The sequence below is a fragment of the Sarcophilus harrisii genome, chromosome 2 (genome assembly GCF_902635505.1).
Source record: "Sarcophilus harrisii chromosome 2, mSarHar1.11, whole genome shotgun sequence".
NCBI lineage: Eukaryota > Metazoa > Chordata > Mammalia > Dasyuromorphia > Dasyuridae > Sarcophilus > Sarcophilus harrisii.
The window spans coordinates 340,465,302-340,488,696 of NC_045427.1; the positions used below are offsets into that span (position 1 = coordinate 340,465,302).

The 23,395-nt window shown below is 35.7% G+C and overlaps 1 protein-coding gene across 10 annotated transcripts in view; it reads right to left on the reverse strand.

Moving 5' to 3' along the window:
• Positions 1-23,395, reverse strand: part of SAMD4A (sterile alpha motif domain containing 4A) — a 332,472-nt gene that overhangs the window by 80,678 nt on the left and 228,399 nt on the right. For 8 of the 10 annotated variants that reach the window (XR_004232060.1, XR_004232059.1, XR_004232061.1 and 5 more), the window contains exons 3-5: positions 21,598-21,861; positions 3,377-3,486; positions 5-91 (exon numbers count right to left, since the gene is read on the reverse strand). Coding sequence is in view for 7 of the 10 variants with exons in the window: in XM_031952983.1 (XP_031808843.1) it covers positions 5-91; positions 3,377-3,486; positions 21,598-21,861 (461 nt within the window). In the remaining 3 variants the exon portion in view is untranslated. The remainder of the gene's footprint in view (positions 1-4; positions 92-3,376; positions 3,487-21,597; positions 21,862-23,395) is intronic. The other 2 variants (XM_031952985.1, XM_031952986.1) reach the window with 1 other exon arrangement.

Below are 23,395 nucleotides of genomic sequence, written 5' to 3' on the forward strand. Positions count from 1 at the left end.
TTACCCTTTCTAAAGACTTTAGTAGATTCTGTCTCTCCTTGAGCTTCTGGATGCTGATGACAATTTTATGTCTTGCGCCTTTGGTAACATTCTAAAATCAAATGAAAATGTGAAAAGCACCAATTTTTATAATTTTTTAAAAAATCAGCTTGCAAAGAAATAGAGTAGTCAGAAACAACCAGGGGATTCACTAACCCAGGAATCTCACAAATTATTTAAGTCTTCTTTCTCCTTTGTACTTAAATGGACATATGCCCATGATTTTTACTCCCACTTTCCTCAGTAATCCAATTCTAATGCTAGAGGTCTTTATAGTAAGAAAACTTTTCTGTGTGCCTATCTTAAATCTTTCTGCTGTAAAAACTTTCTCTCCTCATGCCCCTCTTTTAAATGAGTCCTTTAATACAGATAAAAAATTAGCTAACACCATTTTGTCCATAATAGTTTTTCACATACTTGAAATATTGCAAATCATAATATCTGCTTCTCCATGATATTTAACTGCATGTGTTTTAAACTTTCCTGACAGTTCTTAGCTAATCCATAAATAACACAGAACATGTGTCTGTGTATATTCCAAAAGTTTTTTTTTTTGTTTCTTTGTTTCTTTGATAATGGAAGATGTAACTGAAAAGAAGATTTAAAAAATCTAAATTTTAGATATTAGTGTCAAGATATGCCCAATATTCAACTAGGTCAATTTGGTCCTATGTTTGAAGTTCTGTTTTCTCAATATCATAGCAATGATTAACCAAAGAATCATTCACCAGAGATTTGCTGAAAGCCCTTGCTATGTGTATCATTAGAAAGTTCATTTCTTAATCTCATCTCTAATATGAGTTTCCTATGACTAACTAAACTCAATGCCAAAGAAGCCCATTTTGAAGAAGGAAAGGGCAGGGGTATCCCTTTGACTTGGAAAAAGAAGACATTATCAAAAAATGGGTCTGCCTTCTGAGATAAATCATGGGGTACTATGTTTTTGATCTATACCAGACAGTGTTTTAACAGAATTAAAATATTCTTAGTACTTTTTACCAAGCTCTTGCCTTTCTTTCTGTGTCACTCATGTTTAATAAGTTATGACCTGAGGCAGTTCTCCTGCCTTACCAGGTTTGACCCAGACAAAATAAAATTGTTCTTAGAAATGGTCCTCTCTTCAACTCTAATATTCCATTGAGCAATCCAGCATTCAAAAAAAGGTGGGTGAAATTAAGATTGAAATTAGTGTGAACTAGGGTTAGAGTTGAATTCATTATTCTGGCGGGATTGCACTGAGTTCAACATTTGTCTAATTCAATCAAGTCTTAAGAAATCAGTTGAGGGCACTGAAAATAGGAGTTAAAGCAAACAATTTGCTGGGAGGTACATCAGAAACATGAAATCAGGGACACTAAAAATATTGTTGATATCTCCTTCTCTTCCTGCAAGGAAAATATCATTAGCCCATTTTCTGCTCATTAGTTTATCAAAATCATTGTTCAGAGGAAAATGAAGTAAATTCACAACATGCAAACAGAATTTTAACCAAGGAGAAACAAAGACTACAGCCAAATCTATTTACACAAGCACAGCATGGAAGGAAATAAACATATTCTGAAGGACTCTTGTTGGCTTGCCTCTGGCAGGGTCATTTTGAAAAGATGATTTTTAAGGAGAAGGAAAGAAGTTGGTTCCTAAGAAAAATGTAGAAGGCTAATAAAAATGAGAAAAGAACAGTCCAAATCTGTTAAAATATATGTTAAATCCAATATATGTGTACATATTTATATTATACATATTTATACAATATATGTGTAAATATTTATATTTTATCTTGCTGCACAAGAAAAATCTGATTTAGAAAGAAAAAAAATCTGAGAAGGAAAAAAATGCAAGCAAACAGTAACAGGAAAGAGTGAACATGCTATGTTGTGGTCCACACTCAGTTCCTATAGTCCTCTCTCTGGGTGTAGATGGCTTTCTTCATTACTGGAGAATTGGAACTGATTTGAATCAACTCATTGTTGAAGAGAGCCCGTCCATCAGAATTGATCATCATATAGTCTTGTTGATGGGCATTCATTCAGTTTTTAGTTTCTAGCCACTACAAAAAGAGCTGCCACAAACATTTTTATACATGTGCATCTCTTTCCCTCCTCTAAGATCTCTTTGGGATATAAGCCCAGTAGAAACACTTCTGGGTCAAAGGATATGCACAGTTTGATAACTTTTTGAGCATAGTTCCAAATTGCTCTCCAGAATGGTTGAATGTGTTCACAATTCACCAACAATGTATCAGTGTTCCAGTTTTCCCACATCCCCTCCAACATTGTTCATTATCTTTCCTGTCATCTTAGCCAGTCTGACAGGTGTGTAATAGTACTTCAAAGTTGTCTTAATTACATTTCTCTGATCAATAGTGATTTAGAGCACCTTTTCATATGACTAGAAATAGTTTCAATTTCATCCAAAAATTGTCTATTCATGTCCTTTGACCATTTATCAATTAAAGATTGATAAATTGATAAATCTTCAATCGCTTGAATTCTTATAAATTTGAGTCAATTCTCTATATATTTTAGAAATGAGTAGTTTATCAGATCCTTTGGATATAAAAATGTTTTCCCAGTTTATTGCTTCCCTTCTAATCTTGTCTGCATTAGTGTTGCTTGTATAAAAACTTTTTAACTTAATATAATCAAAATTATCTATTTTGTGATCAATAATGATCTCTAGTTCTTCTTTGGTCACAAATCCTTCTTCCTCCACAAGTCTGAGAGGTAAACTATCCTATGTTCTTATTTGTTTATAATATCATTCTTTATGTCTAGATCATGAACCCATTTTGACCTTATCTTGGTATATATGGTGTTAGGTGTGGGTCTTTGCCTACTTTCTGCCATATTAGTTTCCAATTTTCCCACCAGTTTTTGTCAAATACTAGATCGCTATAGTCATTAACTATTTTGTTCTGTGAACCTAACCTATTCCACAGATCAACTAGTCTATTTCTTAGGCAGTACCAAATGGTTTTGGTGACCACTGCTTTATAATAGTTTTTGATTTGGTACAGCTAGGTCACCTTCATTTGATTTTTTTTTCATTAATTCCCTTGAAATTCTTGACCTTTTGTTCTTCCAGATGAATTTTGTTGTTATTTTTTCTAGGTCAGTAAAATGAAAAACTGGTTTAATTAAAACACAGTAAGCTCTACAAACCAAAAGACAAAGGCTGGATGTGATTTTAGAAATGACTTGTGAGTAGGCCAGGACTTTCATGTGGAAAATGAGTCACTTCAAACAGGATTTACTCAGGGATCACAATGTCATGCCCTAACTTGGTTCTCAGTCTTGGAGAAAGCTAAAAAGGATTTAGCCATAAGATAGGAACCTACCTGAGCCTCTAGTTGACATTCCGTGAGAGCCATCATTTCCTCATAGGTCATCTGGGAGAAAAGTGCAGCATATTTGTGTAGGCGGAGACTTTTTAACCAGGCAGGAACATCTATAGGATCAGAGATAAAAACAGGGAATAATAAAGGGGAGAAAAGAAGATTAAAAAAAAAATGGTAAGGGAGATGTGAAGAAAAGAATGAAAGAAGAAAAGGGTAAGAAAAAAAAGAAATTTCTGTTATTACATGTTTTATATGCAATCTGAGATTCATTTCCTTTTCAGATTTCCTGGGTGTCCTGCTCAGTAACACAACACAGATCTCCGAAGTCCATAGGTACCAAGTTGGTATTAGGCTTATGTTGGAAAAACACAATTTGTCATTCTCAAAAACAAGGTTTCCTGATTCACATAGCTCTGGCTAGCTCAAACACACAATATGATATAATTTTACACCTAAAGAGAATAAAAGTAGACCCCATGAGGCCAAATAGTCAGCAGGTGACCTTTCTGTTTTAATATCATTTCTTGCATATTAACTCATGACACAACTAATAGGATCATACTGCTTAGCTGTGAAGCCAGTTAAGTGGTTCCTTAGCTAGTGTTTTAGAACAAGGGCTTATAGTCTGCCAGAAATCTGGGGAGCCTTATTCCTCTATTCAATCCCTAGTTGAAGAATAGACATTTTTGAACATAGCACTATGGAACTTATACATACCCAAAATTTAATGCTGGCACATAGTAGGGGTTTAAATAAGTTTATTGATTGATGGATGGACATATAAAAACTGAAAACCTTAATGTTTGGATAGTTCTAATGTAGACCTGAGACATGTATGTTCATTTTGACTGTAAAACTTCTTGAAAATAAGATTTCTGCTGTGGTAGAGGTTGCTTCTAATTTGGAAGAGAGAGTTTAATAAATCCTTATCAGACTAACTGATCCTTAAGGTGATGCTACTTGAGGAGGAGTAAAAGGCAGAGTAAAGTTCTGTAATAATTTCATATATCTCTGCTTTTCATCATTTTTTAATTGGTGTGGGGCACTTTCCTTTCATCAGTCCTTTGAACATAAAAAATAAAGAACATTTCCTAGAAGTTTTCTTTTCATGGCCAGAAAGCCAAATTCTTTGGATGCAAAAATTCTGACTAACACTAACCTAACAAAACACCCAGATTTTTTTCTCCTTAAAGTCCAGATGCTAATCCCCAAATGAGCAACAAGAACCACAATAATTACCCTCTCCCTCCCTTCCCCCCCCCCCCCCCCAGGAACTTCCTTTTTAAATCAGTTAAACTCTTTTGGAGAGAAAACCAAACCAAAACAAAAAAATCCCTATTTCCTAGAGAAGGTGATCCTTTTTTGAAGGGGTATGTCTTTGGTTGGGTGCCTGACCAATGTTTACTACACAATTGTGCAATTTTAACAGGGCTATTTTATGTTAATTGAGCCATGAGCCATGGGGCACTTAAAGGGTTTTAATTAACATAGCTATTCCAGTTCAAACATGTTAAGTAACCCAAGAATTTCCTCATTTTGTGTGCAAGGGACAATTGTTGTGCCAGAGTTTTCTTTTATTGTTCTGACTCGTTTCCCTAATTGTCCTGACTCAGTTTCCCTAAATTGTCCTGCCTGGGTTTCTCCAATTGTTCTGCCTCAGTTTCTAATTGTTTTGGTAAATCCTGCAACACCACCTCTCCCTCCTAATCATGCTTACCCAGATAAGGAGAAAGATATTCTATCTTAGACATCATGACCCCACCCTTCCCTACTTATCAGAATACCTCTCCCCATTCTGTAATCCCAATTTATCAGATATTCCCCATGCCTCCCCTTTATCCTGTCAGAACCAGATTGATGGTCCCTTCCCGCTCTCAGTGCTCTGACTCCGCCCCTGCTTTTGTCTACCCCTGTATCTGAACCACGCCTGTGTATATATATATGTCATTGAGAACTCATACTGGCTGCTGGATTCTTGGAGACAATAGTGTCATTCAGCCCTGGGACCAAACCATGGATCCATTTGGTCCCAGTAAATCTCTCCCCTTCAAATAAAATATTAAAAACTCTCTAATCTCTATCTTGCCTCAGTTTCTCTGGCATTACACAATTGCTAAACTAAATGTTACATGCCTGAGATATGTGCTAGCTATAATTATATATGTATGAGTGTGTATGTATGTGTGTATGTAATATATATGTACATACACATAAAAGTTTTACCACCTAAGGTTCATAATGGCCAAATTCTGATACCAGAATAATTAAGCTTTTCCCATATCAAAAAACTTCCAACCGTGAACCACAAACCTAATGGGTTTTCTTTTCCTTCAACAAGTGTCCTATTTCTAAGAGTGTCAGGTTTTTTTTTTTTTTATTTTCTTGGGGGAGGTGGTAGAGAAAAGAAACTTGCAGCATCTGTTCTAAATTCAAGTTAATTTCTAACAGCTGCATAAATTTTCTCTATCTGTGGTAGGTAGGGGAAAGGATTCTTATCTATTTCCATTTTGTAGATTAAATAAACTGGGACACAGAAAGACTGGATGATGAAAACAAAGTCATATTCACATATAAGTGGCTGACTTCAGATTACAACTAGGGACACAGCTCTAGTCTTCATTGATCAATGACTGGATAGTCATGGAAATCAATGCTTTTCCCCCTCCTTTTCTTCTTTCTATCTTCATATACTGGCACACGACAGTCTATTTTTTTTCCCCAATCTGTAACCCCAAAGGATGTTCACAACTCCTAATTATGAATCAACAATGTAATTTAATAGAAAAAGATTTGAAATTAGAAGATTTGGCTCCTGGCTTTCTTTGTTACTTACTATTTATAGTATGACCTTAGTCAAGTCACTTAATTTCCCTCAGCCTCAAATTCTTGATCTGTAAAATGGGGATAATTATAGCATCTACTCCACAAAGTTGTTCTGAGGCTGAAATGACACCATGCACATAAATTACTTTATACTTAATAATAATAATGTGATATGGGTAACTTTATTATTGGGTTGGGTTAGGGTTTAAGGAATTCTTTAAGCATTCTTTTGACTTTTAAAGTCATTAACTATAACGCACCCCTAACATCTCAAAGTTTAGAAAAACTGGTCCACTGTTCACACAAGGTATTGTATAAGATAAGAAGAAAATTTCAGGCTTTGAATCCTTGCACCCTGACTCCAAATCTAGTGCTCTTTCCAATGTGTCAAGTGAACTCTTAAGTCTCCCTTCTATCTTTAAATCCTATGCAGATCCTATGAGGAATTTCTTTCAAGAAGAAATTCAGAAAAAATACATCTAAATAGCCCACCATCAGAATCATTAGAAAGAAAAGTACTGAATGTAATACATTACACCTGTAATCAATCAACAGAACAATAAGCTATATTAAATACTTTTTAAGTGCCACTGTGCAAAGTGTTACAGATATAAGTACAAATAATAAAGGATTCTTGAATTCTGCATTATAGTAGGAAAGATAGCAAATAACTTTAAAAGAATGAAGAAAAAAAGAAAAAAGTATGAAAAATATAGAAGAGTTATATAAAAATTAATTTGTTTAGGGCACTAGCAGTTGTAGGAATAAGGAAAGGTTTTATATAAAAAGGTTGTACTTCATCGGTATTTTGAAGGAAGACAAAAATTTCATGATGTAGAAGTGAGTAGAGAGTATAATTCCAGGTATGGAGGCAGAGAGATGGAAGATGGAGCCCTATGCATGTTTTGCTGGACTGCACAATGAAACAAGGCAGAGGATATACAATGGGACTGCAAAGATAGATTGGTGTTAAGTTGTAAAGAGTTTTACAAATCAAACTAAAGTATTTATTATTCTAGCAGGAATAGGGAACACTGCAATTCAATGAAAATGTAAATGATTACTTCTAGGGAAAATTACTTTGGCATCTGAGGTTTATGGATTAGAGAGTGGGGTGAGATTTAGGATAGGAAGACAAAATATGAAATCCTTAAATAATTTGGTCCAGAGGTGATGAAGATCTGAACCAAGAGAGCAGTTGTGATTGTCTCTAGCTAGATTGTCTCTAGCCAATGTCACATTGGCTCTAGAAACAGCCTTTTCTGTCTTAAGAGATGGTCATATGGAAAATACATAATGGAGGTAATGCAATTAATGTCATGAAGTAAAGTCACAAAAGAACTGGGATCTGATTAAAGAACTGGGATCTGATTGGATATGTAGGATGATGAAGGAGAGTGAAAAGTTTTGAGACTAGAATCTTGGGGTAGCTTGGTGGGAAGAATTGTCCATGGGGAATCCTTTCCACTTTCTTTCCTTTACCTTTCTCCCTCTCCAAAGGCTTAAGACCATAGAGGGAAGAGGAAAGAATGACATGGCTGTTCATACTGTTTGATAAGCTGAAAGGCACTTTCTGGTAAGATAGAATGTCACCAAGCCCTATTATCTCCCATGGCATTATTTTTCAAGACCCCTAGGCACTGTTATCTTGTTGGATGGCATACATCTAGGACCTCTGAAGCTTTTCAATTCATCCTACTGAGTAGGGGAGCCCTGAAACTCTCTCTCTCCTCTCTCTTTCTCTCTCTCTCTCTCTCTCTCTCTCTCTCTCTCTCTCTCTCTCTTAGGCTTTTGGGGGGGAAAGCTTGGGAAGCTCCCTCAGAGAAGCTCTCTCCTGAGAGACCTGCTCCAGGGAATCAAGATTAAGTGGTTTGTTCTGTCATCTGAGTGGGATTAGTTGAGCCTGGATCACTGTTACTTTGCCCTAGTTGGAGATGGAGATTAGTCCAGGGACACTCATTCAATTCCAAGATTCTCTATTCTGATTTCAATTTAAACTGCTCCCAGACCCCACTAAGAGCTGCCCATATAACAAGCTTCCTTCAGCCCAATTCCTTGCAGAGGACCTAATCATGCCAAGAAACCTCTCTCGCCCCTTGGCATAGCTTCAACCCTTTGCCCGCTGAAAAGACATTCTCTTTCAGCATTATTCCCTCTTTATCTCTCTCACCTATTTCCCTAACAGGACCTTATTCACCTCTCTGTCAGGATTTCTCTGATAGAAACTTTCTCTGCTGGAGGATTTCTCTGCTAGCTCTTTACTTCTCTGTTGGGACCTTGCCACTAAGGAAGTCAGCCTGCAAAAGCTGACTTCTCGGTTCTAATAATAAACTCCCCTTTTGCCAGTTTAACTTTTCTGGTTGGTAAATTCATTTATGAAGAACCTGCACTGAACCTCATCACTACAAATTAAATTCTTTAATAAGTGCTCTCTTTTCTAAAAAGACTGTGCGCTTGTTGAGGACAGAGAATCTCACTTTTTGTATTTATATCTTCAGCACTTAGCATACTGCTTGGTAACTACTTAGTACTTAATAAGATGGGCTTTTTTTTTTTTCCATTCTTTCATTCAAATTTGGAAACTGGGGTAAAAAATAATAGGTTCTGTTTTCTTGAAGCTAAGGTTGTATCTGGGATATCCCATATGAAATATCCAGCAGGAAGTTAATGATGTAGGACTGGAGGTCAACAGAGACTGGGATTGAATATTTGAGAATCATCCCTTTAGAGATGAAAATGAAAATGATGTTTATTGCTGAGTTCAATAAGAAAAAAGAGTGGAAAGAGAGGAGGAACAAGAGTTCGGGATAGTACCTTAAGATAAGGAGCACAAAGTGACTGATCATTCAGCAAGGTATCTGAGAAGGAGCTGTCAGACAAATATGAAAAGAACCAGGACAGAAGTAAATAAACCCATAATCTTAATCAGTAGAAAGATCAAATGAAAAACAACCATCAGATTTGGCAATTGAGAAATTGTTATTTACCTTAGACATAAGCATTTGGTAAATTTGCTTAATTTTCTTTCTTACCAATTACTAGGATATTTCTTGTAGACACATATTCTGGTGTGCTCAGGATTGGATTCCAAAACAAGTTGAAAATCCTGAATTCTTTGAACTTGGATAATCCAGAGAATCCAAAAGATGATGATGCTTTTACCCTTTATTCATAAGGCTGAAATGCTTAATTCATAGTAATATAGGCTACATAGAGGTTATTTATGGCTTATAAAAACATTGCTTTATGGAATTGAGTAAAAGACTATCATACCCCACTGAACCTGCAAGCAAGAATTTAAATTATTTGTGCACATTTAGTCCTTCTAGATAAACATTTCATCATAAATTCAAGTCAAAATATAGGGAAGCAAAATTCTGATTATGTATTAATTCCTAATGATGGTCAGATATTATTTAATTGACTAGTCCTTTGTGACCCAAGATTTCTGCCTATAATTTTTTTTTTTAAAGAAAGAAATTCATATCTTTCATGAAATGTTTCCAAACCTTAATAATAGGACTAAAAAAACTAGAACAAGAAGGAACCTCCAGAATCACCTATCCATTTTATGGATAGATAAAATAAGACAGAGATTTATTCAGCCAAGATCACACAATCAGTGAACAAAAGAGGATTTTAATTCAGGCTTTCTAATTCTAAATTCAACACCATATCATTTCTCTACACCATACATCTACTTACTTGAATTAATTTAAAGAGTAAGAAATGCCTTCTTTTTTTCCAATAGAAAAAATGATATGAAAATATTACACAGGATCTACACTTTATCTTATCAATGCTAGATTACAATGACATCAGAAAGATTAATCTTCCTGAGGTCAAATCTGACCTTGTACAGTTACTAGCTGTATGACACAACTCCATTTGCCTCACTTTCATCATCTATAAATTGAGATGGTAAATCACTCTAGTATCTTTGCCAAGTAAAGCTCAAATGGGGTTACAGAAAGTTGGATATGACTGATAATGACTGAATAACACACTTTTAACTTGAACTTATTCACAGAAAGAAATAATATGTATAAAGAATTACAGTGTCTGGCACATAATAGGCACTTAATAAATGTTTATTCTCTTACAAAAAGCTAACCTTAAAAAAATGATTGCTTAAAGTAGTAGCAAATTTCAGCACTATCTGTGACAAATCTTGCCCCTAGTCCAATCTCATCCTTTAGATACTGAATCTTATTTTTCTATCAAGTTAGATAGAGAGTTGTTGTTACTGACACATTTCATATTGCTACCTCCTTTTCACTTCATGTAGTCTTCATGTTTCAAGGTCTAGTACAATGCTACCACAATCATGTGAAACTCAAGATTATTAGTAACAAGATGATTGTAATCATATATATGAACAAAATGGAAAAAAAAATTTTCTAACCTACATTTGGTTTAAACAAGCACAAATTGCCCTCTTCACAGGAGATATTGAAGAGTAGAGCATCTAGTTTAGTTTCCTATTTTCTCATGAGTTTACTTCATATGTAGACTAGCTAATTCCATTCCTTGGTCAGTATTAACAACAACATTATTTCAAGGCACATATAATCTGTACTACAGAGTACACAAACTTTTATGTTGGTATTTGCTAAAAAGTAAAAAGAGTAAAAGCAGACAGGTCATTGCTGTTAATTTTTTTAGTCCAAAAGTTGGTCTATTTGGGAAAGAAATTGGTGACCATCAAATAGAACTCTCTGATGGTTTTAGGGAGAGAAGGTAAATTCTATTTCCATATGAAATGAAAAAATGAAAAACATTGTTCATTGGTGGGATCTTGAATATCTTCTCCCTAAGAGGGACTTTTAAATGCAGTGTTTGTAGCTCTGAATCATATCTGAATCAAAGCCTACTTAGTTTATATAGCAAAGAGTGAATCAAATACCGAGAAAAAGTTAGTTAATGCAATCATTGTGAATATGAAGAGAATGATTCACAAGAAATTAAATTCCATTTTTGATGACTTTTTCATTATTTTTCCAAAGAAACACACTGTTTCCCCCCTATAGATTTGGAGATCCTTAATAAGTCTTAGAAATATTCTGTTATTTTTATAAATAAGGCATTTATTTTTATAAATAAGGCATATGGAAAAAAAATTGCAAATAGAAGGTAGCACACTGAGGTAATTAAGAAAGTAGCTTAAAATAATACTTGCAAAAATTATTAAGACAGAGAGAGGGCACAGATATGTATATATGCTTATACAATATATGTACATAAATGTATGTATAGACATACATTCTGTGTGGATATATCACCATATACACATCCCTTCCCAAACTTTTCAAAGAGAAAAGCTATATTTAGAGGCAGGCAGTCCAATTTTTTTTCCAATTTCTTCTTCAAACCAGTACACAAAAAATTTAAATTAAAGATTTTAAGCTGACATTCACATTTTGAAATGAAAAACAATTGAGGACCTTGGGATTGAACATGTTTACGGCCATTTCTTCACAATTACTCTGACAATCCATAAAGAATTATCCAGGGATTAATTTAAGAACAATTTGTTAATAAGCTTATCTTCCCCATATTGGATTAAGAAAACACTCATTCAATTGCTTTAAGATATGTTGCTATGTTATTCAATCTGTCCACAAATTATATGATGCCAACCCAATGCAAATGTGCTTTTCCCAGAAAAAAATCTTTCTTATTTCATTTCTATCTTTTCTACACATACTTGACTGTAATGTTCTTCTTAGTTCGTTTCCCTGGATTCTCTGGGAGCAGCCTTCATTTCAGTTCAGTAATCACCACAAGTGCAGCCAGGTGTTAAAGTCAAAATCCTTTATTATCTCTTTCAAAGTCTTGTCTCCTTTCCTGGGCCCAGTTAGCTTTCTTAGAGACCTATCTCTCTCATTGGTTTCAAGAGCTTGAGCTCTTGCTGCCAATCCTTTCTCTTCTTTGCTTCTAGCTTCCTGAATCTCTCCTAATCCAAAGGTTTGTGCTTCAGCCTACAGCCACCACAAAGGTGGACAATGGAATGAATCTGTCTCAGCTTCCAAGAGCTTATAGTGCGCTTGTCTTCTCTGGCCCTGAGAGCTTCTTCCTTATATGCTCTACACTGAGTATAAATCAATCATTATATCACTAGGAAATCATTATTTATTGTAGGATTAAATCAATGCTAAACTAGATTTAACCATTGTCTCCTCAATTCCATTTAGTACCTTGTTTCAAGTTCTGGCCCATAACATCTCCCGCTTTCTTTTGTTTTTAGAACCTAGGAGGTCATGCTCTCCCTGATTTCAAGGAGATGAGAACCCCCAAAAAGGAGGTGATCACGCCTTCCCTGATTGCTCAAAAAAAGGGGTGAAAACCCCATAAAAGGAGGTGATCATGCCCTTCCTGACATCTCAGGGAGATGAAAATCAAAAGAAAATGGGGAATCAAATCAGATTAGCAGGTTTCTGAAGGGTCTCATTTGAAACAGGTATATATAATATCAACATGGGAAGTATTATACATAATTATACAAATTACATAATCACATAGTAACACAGGCTAGTAGTGATGTAACAAATAACATGAGGAATTATACATGTCTCTAAGTCCTAGAAATAGTCCAAAAGGAATCTATTGTCCATTACTTCATGTGTGTAGGGAATCCAATGATTCCTCCAAGTTTTGAAGTTCTGTAACCGTCTCATCAACAATTTTTTATCTCAGGAAATCCAATGATTCCTGCTGGTTTTAAAGTTCTTTAACAGTCTCATTATCAGCCATGCTCTTTCAGTGTCAGATGTTTTTTAGGTCTTCTTTGTTTTGAGGTTTTTCTCTTTTTATGTCTCCAGGTGCTTGTTGGCACCCATTTGATTCCTTCTGCATCTGTAGAAATAGAAGCAAACCCTCTCTCCCAAGCAGTTAACCTATCTAGTCTCTTCTATTTACCACTTTCTGGATCTCTTCACATTATCTGGCAATTATATTGGAGTTGCTTGAACTGGACACCGCCCTTCTATTGGGTTAAAAAACCTGTATTTTCCCCCCAATTTGTAATCCCTTTCTGCCATCTGATTGCTTTTTTGCTGATTGATCACTTCAGAGTCCTGAACTTCTAAAGGTGTAATCTCAGCTGCCATCATGCCTCACCTGTCTTTTGATATCTTGGAGCTGGGCCCTATCTCTCATTTCTCTGGGTCAATCTACATTTTGAGGCCCAGTGGAAACCTCGGTTGCATTTTAGACATAGGGTTTTAGGTCTTCTCTCACCCTGTCCTCTCACTCTCTCTATATATCTATATTGGATTTTCAGATGTCCAGTTTTTTTCACACTGAAAGCATTGACGAGTCTCTCTAGAAGTCTCTTGGCAAGAGGGACCCTGTCTTCCCATGTTCATCATAGTCTGGGTATAATAAGCACTTGTGCCTATTGTGGCACAGCGTCTTATGATCTCTTCTAAAGGAGCATCTTTGTGTAGTCCCCATATTATTCTTCTGCAAACCTCATTAACATTTTCCTTAACCAGTTGTCTTATTATTCTTGCAGCTGCATTTTCTCCAATGGTTCTTGTGACAGCTGACTGCAAACGTCCCCTCCATCTGTCCCTGGGAGGGAACCCCAAGCTTTTGTAGTAGCAACAGCAATTTGCTCATATGCTACTATGGGGTAATTAATCTGTGCTAAATTGTCTGTGTACTGACCTTCACCTGCTAGTTGGTCAAAAGTGATTTGTATGTTAACTCCAGTTTGCTTATTGCATTGGGCTTGTATCCTGCATAATTCAGCATACTCTGAAAGCCACAACAAGTTTTGTCCAGGTCCTAAATATGTCCTTGCTAGGGGTTTCCAGTCACTAGGGGTTAAAATTTCATAAGCTAAATTTTTCTAGTAACATCTTAACATAAGACAATGTAGCCATAAAGAGTGCAACTCTTTTTCAAATCCTTATTTTTTCCAAATAAAAGGAGTGTAATCAAAGGAGAAGCCCTTTGTTGACCTGAAGAGTCAAGCTCTTCAGTCACAGGGTATGCATTTATTAAATCAGATATATCCTGTCCTTTTTTTTTTTTTCTTTAGCCTTAAGCAGTACCTTTTGTAATCTTGTCATAGGTTGCTTCATAGGTGGTGCTGATTGTGTTACTGCCTGCCTCTCCCCCCCTCCTTCTCTCTCCACCCATGAAGGGTTAATTGAGGGAGGTAGGTCAGGGATTGGGGAATGTCCTAATTTCTCCTGCTGTGAAGCACCACACGCAAAATTGTACTTAACTCCATTCTTATCTGATTCTTTATCCTTTTCACCTAGTTTATCTGAATCCTTCCCCTCCTTGTTCTTCTTTTTTCTTATTCTAATACTTATATAATTTCTTAAAGCCAGTTGTATTAAATTATATGTATAAAGTGTTTCTTTGGAAATTGAGTCAGGTTCATTATCATTGCAGTATTCACATAGTTGCTACTAATTTCCACTCATCTGGATCCAATTCTTTTTCCTTAGAGAACAAAGGACATGTGTACTGTACTGTTTCTAAAAGTTCAATGATATGCTCCCAAGTTACAATTAAACCTTGATTTTTTATCAGTCTGACCAAGCTTTTGACACATTTTCCTTTCGGTGGAGAAATTTGCTTTCTAAACATTTGTCCCATTTTAACTGGAATACTACTTTAGCCCTTTACAAAGTTTCCTTCTTGTACTTACCCTAATTTCTGCGTCAGAATGAAGGTTCTTGGTCCCATATTCAGACACCAAAATGTAATGTTCTTCTTGGTTTGGTTTCCCTGGGGTCTCTGGGAGTGCCTTCCTTTCAGTCAGAGTAATCACCACAAGTACAAGCAGGTGTTAAAGTCCAACCCTTTATTATTTCTTTCAAAGTCTTGTCTCCTTTTCCTGGGGCCTGGTTAGCTTTCTTAGAGGCCTATCTCTCTCCTTGATTCTGAGAGCTTGAGTTCCTGCCACTAGTCCTTTGTCTTCTCTGCTTCTCTCTCTAGATTCCCGAATCCAAAGGTTTGTGCTTTAGCCTCCACCCTTCACAAAGGTGGACAATGGAATGAATCTGTCTCAGCCTCCGAAAGCTTCTAGTGCACTTGTCTTTTCTGGCCCTGAGAGTTTCTTCCTTTTATGCTCTACACTGAGTATAAATCAATCGTTATATCACTAGGAAACCATTATTTATTGTAGAATTAAATCAAGGCTAAACTAGATTTAACTATCGTCTCCTCAATTCCACTTAGTACCTTCTTTTAAGTTCTGTCCCATAACACTTCACTATATATTTTCTTCAATTAGTCTGCTGATGAAATTTTTACAAATACCCTAGGTTCAAATCTTTCATATAAGTTTGGGAAGAGAACTCAAAGAGTATGAGAAAACATGGAGAGGCAGTCATTTATTCCATAATGTGTCAATTTGTAAGACCATTTTCCCAATGTGGTAGAAACAAAACAAAACAAAAACGAAAACAAAAACAAAAAAACAAGAAAAAAAATTCAAGTATACAAAAAAAAAAGTTCCTGGATTTGCTAAGCTATTTAAGTCTATTGAATTAGGGGAAAAAAATTCTCCCTCCCTAACATGTACAAGAGTAAAATTTCACAAACCTATATGGGGTTGTTTGAGGACTCTCAGTAGCTTTGTTCTTTGAACATTTATGTGTTGCTATCATGTGCATTGTCCAAATAAAGTGCTATCCATAACATTCATTCAATACTTACAGCAAAAGAACCAGTTGAGTTTTGGTTATTGTCCTTCATTTTTGAAGAGGATTCAAAGGATCAAAGTATCAAGAGGATCATTATGATAGAATCTAGTTTTAGTGTGTTCAATTGTGACTAATCAGACCCATTTGAGCTCAAAATAATCAAATATGAAGTGATTATCTTTGACAATTTTTATAGGACCAGTGGTCCAGTGCAAGGTGATTAACTGTCTCCTAGCATAAAAATCAAATACTGATTTAGTTAATTAATATTCCTTTATTACTTATTACCTTAAATTACATTCTGTTATTGCCTGTCTTCATCAGGTAGGTCTATCTTACAAGTTCGAAGTGGTTATAAGTGCAGACTCATATTTTCTCAGATATGACTTCAAGATATTGAATCCTCGTATGGAAGGCAATCAAAAGCAGTGGTTATTGTAATAGTCTGATTTCTCAAAACCATTCAATGCTTCAAAAATAATCAAGCTGAGCTCATTATTAGCTAACACCTGGTACTCAGATTATTCATGATTCAGTTGAAAAGATAATCATATCACTAATTAATGCACTATCATGAACCTAAGGGTACTTCAGACTTAGATATACCTGAGCTGCAGTAGAATGTAATAATCTCCTTAAAGACAGAAAATGTTTTTTGACCTGTATTAGCAGTCTAAGGGTATTAGCATACCCTTAATAAATGTTTGTAGTCTTAGATTGGAGTGGATTGCTAGTTTGCAGGAAAATGTTTTATGATTCCTTAAGAATGTCTAATAAGAAAGGAAGCACTATTTCTCTGCATAACATAATGAAACTTTAGCTTTTATGCTTAATGTCCTTTAAAGGCCAGCATCTCAAGACCTATTTTCAAACAACAGAAAAAACTAAAAAGATCTTCCATATGATACAGGAACATGCTAGAAACAATCAATTATCACATAGCTCAGGAACAGCACTAGACTGGATGACATTTGAGAAAAAGACTTCCGCTAAAACAAAAACCTAATCAGCCAGTCCCCTTTTTCTAACTCAGCTGACACTGGCCACCTGGATAATCTTACACATCATAGCTTCACGTGCTCTGCTTTCATAACACCTCAATGCAGGGATCACAGATATTATTTTCAATTGTTAACTACAGAACTAGGAAAACTTTATCATGTCACTAAAATTTAGGGGAAAAGTCTGAATAATTCTTATATAGTTGCCTTATCTGATTTGATGGGGAGCTCCTTGAGAGGAGCAACTGTCTCACCTATTTGTATGTTCAGTACTTTGCACAGTACTTGGCAGATGGGAAGCTCTCAATAACTGCTTACTGGCACTTTTTATGAGCTCTGACTAATATATATGCTCTTCAAATTATTCTTTGCATCTGTAAGCACTTTCTCCCAAGGATTTCTAGATATGTAAGCAGTTCCATAGCTATAGATGTAAGTCATACATATTTCCTTTGAACTTCTCATTTTAAGTTTGGAAATGCTATTCTTTGCCCTCATCATGACCTCCTATACATTTAGTACTCTTCCCCTAACTTCACTTTTATTTCTAGCCACGCTACCCTCACTACCACAGAATCCCTTGTCCTCTTAGTCTATTTCCACTTGTCCTTTGCCAACCCAAATATTTGATTACTCCCTATCATCTGCTTCCTTCACTCCTGCTACTCACATGTTACTGATTGTAGCACAGGGGATCACACAGCGATCAAGTATAAAAACATGAATGTAAAGGTAATGGTATTGCTTCATAAAAAATAATAAAAGTTTTAGAGAGCTCTGAAAAGACTTGTATAAACAGAAACAAAGTGAAATGAATAGAATTAGGAAACTTTTTATATAAGAACACAAACTGAAAAGGAAAAGAACTTCAAACATTTAAGAACTCTAATCAATACAAAAATCAATAAGATCTCTGAAAGACTGATGAAGAAATTTTCCTATCAGTCTTTTGTGAATAGGGGATATAATATGCTTTGTCTAACCATACAAAATTACTAGTGGGGAAATTTTTATCTAGGGGTAGGGAGAATTTGAAGAGAATGGTGGGGGTAGTGATAATATTGTAAATAAAAGAAAAGAAAATAGCATCACTAAGTAATTTAAATAACAGATGAAGTTCTGAATAGAAAAGCCAGGGAAGGTTGGTGCGACCACTTTAAATTCACACAACTGTATATAATGGAGTCATGATTTTTTTCTGGCCATTGTGTGGAACTGTTCCTATTTGTTGAAGATTTTTGAAATAAATTTATGCTATGTAGCTTCAACTTTCCCTCATATTAGAGCAAGACAATTCTTTTATCTCCATCCTAAATCATTCATGCCCCGCCCTCCCAGATGCAGTTTGAAACTTCAAGTCATTCATTCTTTCTCCCACTACGGCTCTCAGTTGAAGACCAAATCTTTCACTTTAATGAAAAAATTGAGACCATTTGCCATTCTTTTAATCTTAAAATACTTGACATTCTCCTTCCTCTTTCTTCTCCTTTACTCCAATGTCTGATAATGAGGTGTCTTGTATCCTTGCCAAGGACAATATCTACCCCTTGATCACATCTCTGTGTCCAGGTTGATTATCCTTTCAATTATCCCTTCTTTCTCTCTAGACTTCAAATTCTTTCTACTGGTTTTTTCCTGATTGCCTTCAAGCATGTCCAATCTACTCCCCCTTTCCCCGCCCAATTCCTTAAAAAAACTTAAGCAAACAATCACCGCCAACAAAAGCTATCTCCCTGTCACTTGGCTCTATCATCCTCAAGCTTTTATCTTACCTTCCTTTCTTAGCCAAATTCAGCTGTTTACAATCTTTGCATCTATTTCCTCTATTCTCATTTAGTTCTCAACCCTTTGTTTTATACTTTCTGACCTCATCAATCACCTGAGAATTCTCTTTTCAAGATTACCAACAGTCTTTTAATTGCCAGATTTAAAGATTGTTTCTCAGTCCCTCATGCTTCTGGACCTCTTGCTGCTTTTGACATTAATGCCCACCATATCTCCTCAACTTATTTGGTTTTGATGTTCTCACCTGGCTCTATTCATACTTTTCAAATTCCTTTGTTGGATGATCAATCACTTTTATATATAAATATATCCTAAAGCTCTCTCCTGGGCTCTTATCTCTTCTCTGCCTTCATTCTCTTTCTTGCTAAAGTCAACAAACATAGGTTTAATTACTATTTCTATGCAGATGATTCACAAATACATACATATATTCCAAACCCAGTTAAGTCTCAGAACTTCCATCCCTCATCACCAGTTTCCCATTGGACATTTGAAACTTTATGTCCCAGAAATACCTCTCAACTTCAACATGTCTACAACACACTTATCTTTCCCTCCAATCTGACCTCTCTAAAAAATTTCTCTATTTCTGTCAAGAAATCTATCATTCCTCCAGTCTCCTGGATATTTATTTAACTTCTTACTCTGCTAACTATCTAATCAGTGGACAATCTTGTTCTTTTTATCTCTGTCATATCTCTCTCATCTTATTCTTTTCTACCCATATAGATAAAATCTTGGTTCAGGTCCTCATCATCTCTTCCCTGAATTATTGCAATGAATTCCTATTTGTTCTTCCTGCCTCCATTCCAAGTCATCCAAGTGATTTTTTCAAGCACAAATTTGTCCATGTCACTACTTTCCTCAATAAACTCAAGGTGGTTCTCCAGATGGTCTTTTAGGACAAAATATGAACTCTTTAGTACTGGTGTATATTTCCAACCTCATCTATTGCTTCCCTTTTACTCTGCAATCTAGTTAAAAGTTGTTTTCCCTTCTGAATACATGGCACTCCTTTCCCATTGTCATATCTTTACCTCATTGCCCATGCCTGAAATACATTTTTTTTTCACATTTCCTCCACTTCAAATCCTTCTTTCTTGTTCTTTAACATCTTAATATATAATCTTCTACAGAGCTTTTCTTGATCCATCAAGTGCCATTCTTCCCTATCAGGAATTTATTTTGCATGCATTGTGCATAATTTGTGCTGTAAATACTGCTGTGCCACAGTTCCCTTTTAATGTCCTGACCCAGTTTCCCTAATTGTCTTACCTCAGTTACTCTGCCCCAAGACCTCAGGCTATAATCATTCCCTCTTAAAGTTTGATGGGATAAAGGTCTTTAATCATTTTAGACATCATTAGAATATTAGGAGCCTCTCCTGTACCTCTCCCCTCCCCCCCATTAGGTCATCCCCATCCAGGTGTCTCCCCCTATTAGGTCATCCCCATCTCAGGTACCTCCCCCATTATGTTGTTGTGCCACAGTTCTCTTTTAATGTCCTGACCCCTTTTCCCTAATTGTCCTATTAAGTTATTCTGCCTCATGTTATAACCATTCCCTCTTAATGTTTGATAGGATAAAGGTCTTGTATCTTAGACCTCAAGCTATAATTATTCCCTCTTAATGTTTGATAGGATAAAGATCTTTATCCATTTTAGACATCATTAGAATATCAGGAGCCTCTCCAGTACCTCTCATTATGTCATCCTAGGTGCCTCCCCCCATTAAATCATCCCCATTTCAGGTACCTCCCCCATTATGTCATTGTTCTTATTACCCTATAAAAGAATCTTGTATCTGACATTTTGTTGCTGGATTCTTTGAGATGATAGTCTCCTTCAGCCCTGGGACCAAACCATGGATGCATTTGGTCCCAGTAAATCTCTCCTTTTAAATAAATTATTAAATTGTTCTCTAATCGCTATCTTGCTCAGTTTCTCCAGCATTACAATGTCATCCTTTTTGTTACCCTATAAAAGAATCTTGTATCCGACATTCATTGCTGGATTCTTGGAGACAATAGTCTCATTCAGCCCTTGGGACCAAATCATGGATGCATTTGGTCCCAATGAATCACTCCCTTTCAAGTAAAATATTAAAAACTCTCTAATCTCTATCTTGCCTCAGATTTTCCAGCATTACAATATTTATATATGTACATGTTGACTCCCCAGTAGAAAAGAATCTCCTTGTGCTATTTTTTTGTCTTTGAAATCACAGTGCTTAGCATATAATAAAAGCTTAATAAATAATTGTTGACTGGTTGATTCTCCTAAATGTCTGTGAAGAAAGTGATTGGTAAATGTTGATTGTTTGTATATGCTGCACAGAAGGCATATACCTATATCTTCAGAGCTATATATCATACTTAATATTTTTTACCAAAGACACTTAGTGATATGTTCATGTTCTTAAACAGATGTATACAGAAAAGTTTATAGGATACTTTGGATAAAAGAGGACCACAGAGGGAAAAAGAAAGCACCAATGCAACTAGATATTATGAACAATAGAAATAATTTTTTTTCCCTAAATTATCAACAGCTCCTTGATTAAAAGAATAAGGTAGCATACTATAGTACTATAGCATCTTTCTAACGCATATGTTCTGAAGAATGTGTATATCTGTCATGGTAGGCCCTATCATGCCTGCTATATACATAAGGCATGTGGTTAAGTCTGGAAGCCAATGATTAAAAAGATACATTAACCTCTCTTTCCTCTGGTTGCTGCTGCCTTGGCTGTAGGGGTTTATGCAGCCTTTGCAGAGAATACATGGACACATTTCAGAGTTCTTTAAGGATGGGATGGAAGCTTGTTGTCACTACTGAGACCTTGTGGGGCCTTCCTCTCTAACTAACTCTGCTCTCCTTTTAGACTTTTAACTATAAATAAAGTGAGGTAATCTCTTCAAGTGGGTTCTTATTTTTTCACTCACCTTTCATACCACTACCTTCTTCTTGGAATGTGTTACGAGCAGTAGTCTGATCTTCTAAGTGTTCACTCCCACCACTTCCTGAAGAGGCTACACTGCTTTGTGGAGACAGGGGGGCATGATCGGATGGGATGCACTGGGGTCCTCTAGCTCGTAAGTCCTCATGAGACATCCATCCATGTCCTAGAGGCTGGTTTGGCACATTCATGGGTGGGGTAAGGGATACAGATCGTTTCAAAGGGCTGTAATGTGCCTGGCCTGAGAGAACTGGAAAAAAGAAATAAAATGAAACAGGTTATTCCCCCCCCTTTAGTCCTGGGTTGCAGAAGAACCCCCATAACAATTAACCATGGTGGGCAAAACTAATTCTCTTAATTACAATGGTGTTGCTGCTGCCAAATAAGAAGACAAAATCCTAGTGTGGCTATTATTTTTTGGGGGAAAAGGATTGAGTGCGCCTGTCTAGTAGCCTTTGATTTTTTACTTTAATATAAACCTATACCCATATATGACATTCAATCTTAATCTTTTGATTTTTAAGCCATCAAAACAATATTCTTAGAATAGGGCCATAATAACTTGAAAAACAGCCATCTGCCCATAATGAGTTAGATGTGCCAGGAAATTCTAAAAGACAGTTGATATAATTTATAACATTAGTGTAATATATGTCTTAAAGGGAGGTCAGCTGTTAAATTGCCTTTTTTCCCCTCTAAATCTAGACAGTATTAAAAGAAAATTGAACATACTGCTCTCTGTTTTTAACTTTTTTTCAGATGAAGCCACAGAAACCTGTCAATGGGCAGTGCAGAACAAATAGGTGTCTATACTGCTGAATACTACAACTAATATGAGAAGAACAGATTAGAAACTGGTAGCTGTGAAAAAACATTCTTTCTTGTGTTCCAGCAAGTTAATGCCAAACTTAGACTGAAAACATTTCCAGATAACAAGAGTACTATTCAGAACCCAGGGGCAAATCTTTACTGAATCCTGAATGATCCTTACCACCATATATTATCCTAGGTGCACTGCATGGCACCTGTTTATTCCCTAATTTATTATTTTTTTTGAGAAAACTAGTAAAAAAGCAATTAAACTCATGCATTTTTAGCTACATTCTGTATATGGAAGAGATAGGTCACTAAAATCACTCTAAGAATTTGGTTCTTCTGGATATGCAGTTGAAGAGGCAAGGATACAGTTTTCAAAAGTAAGACTATTCATAAAATTCTTTTAACACTTTTCTTAAAGGCAAAGTTTATTTTAATTGCTATTATTATTTAATTGCTAATATGGGATTGAGCCACATGCATTTTTTTTCCACATGCATCTTAACACTTTTTTTTTTCAGTGCAACCATTCAAGTTCCATCTTAGACTTAACTCTTTTCCCATAAAGTCTGACTTAGCATCAAATTTATTTATTTATTTGTTTATTTATTTATGCTGAGGCAATTGGAGTTAAGTGACTTGCCCAGAGTCACACAGCTAAAGAAGTGTTAAGTGTCTGAGGTCACATTTCAACTCAGGTCTTCCTGACTTCAGGGCTGGTGCTCTATCCACTGTGCCACCTAGCTGCCCCTATTAAATTTATTTTTGACATTATTTCTTCTACATTTGGAAAACAAAAAAAGTGAAAATCTAAATTTATTTGACTCTGTTTTTATTAACCTGCTCTTATTAATATTGTAGCATTCATGTCCATCCATTTACTCAAAAAAATAAAACCTAACTCCCAAAACTGTTTGGATATTTCTAAATGTCCAAGAAAAATGTTTATAGGATGCATTGGCAGCAGT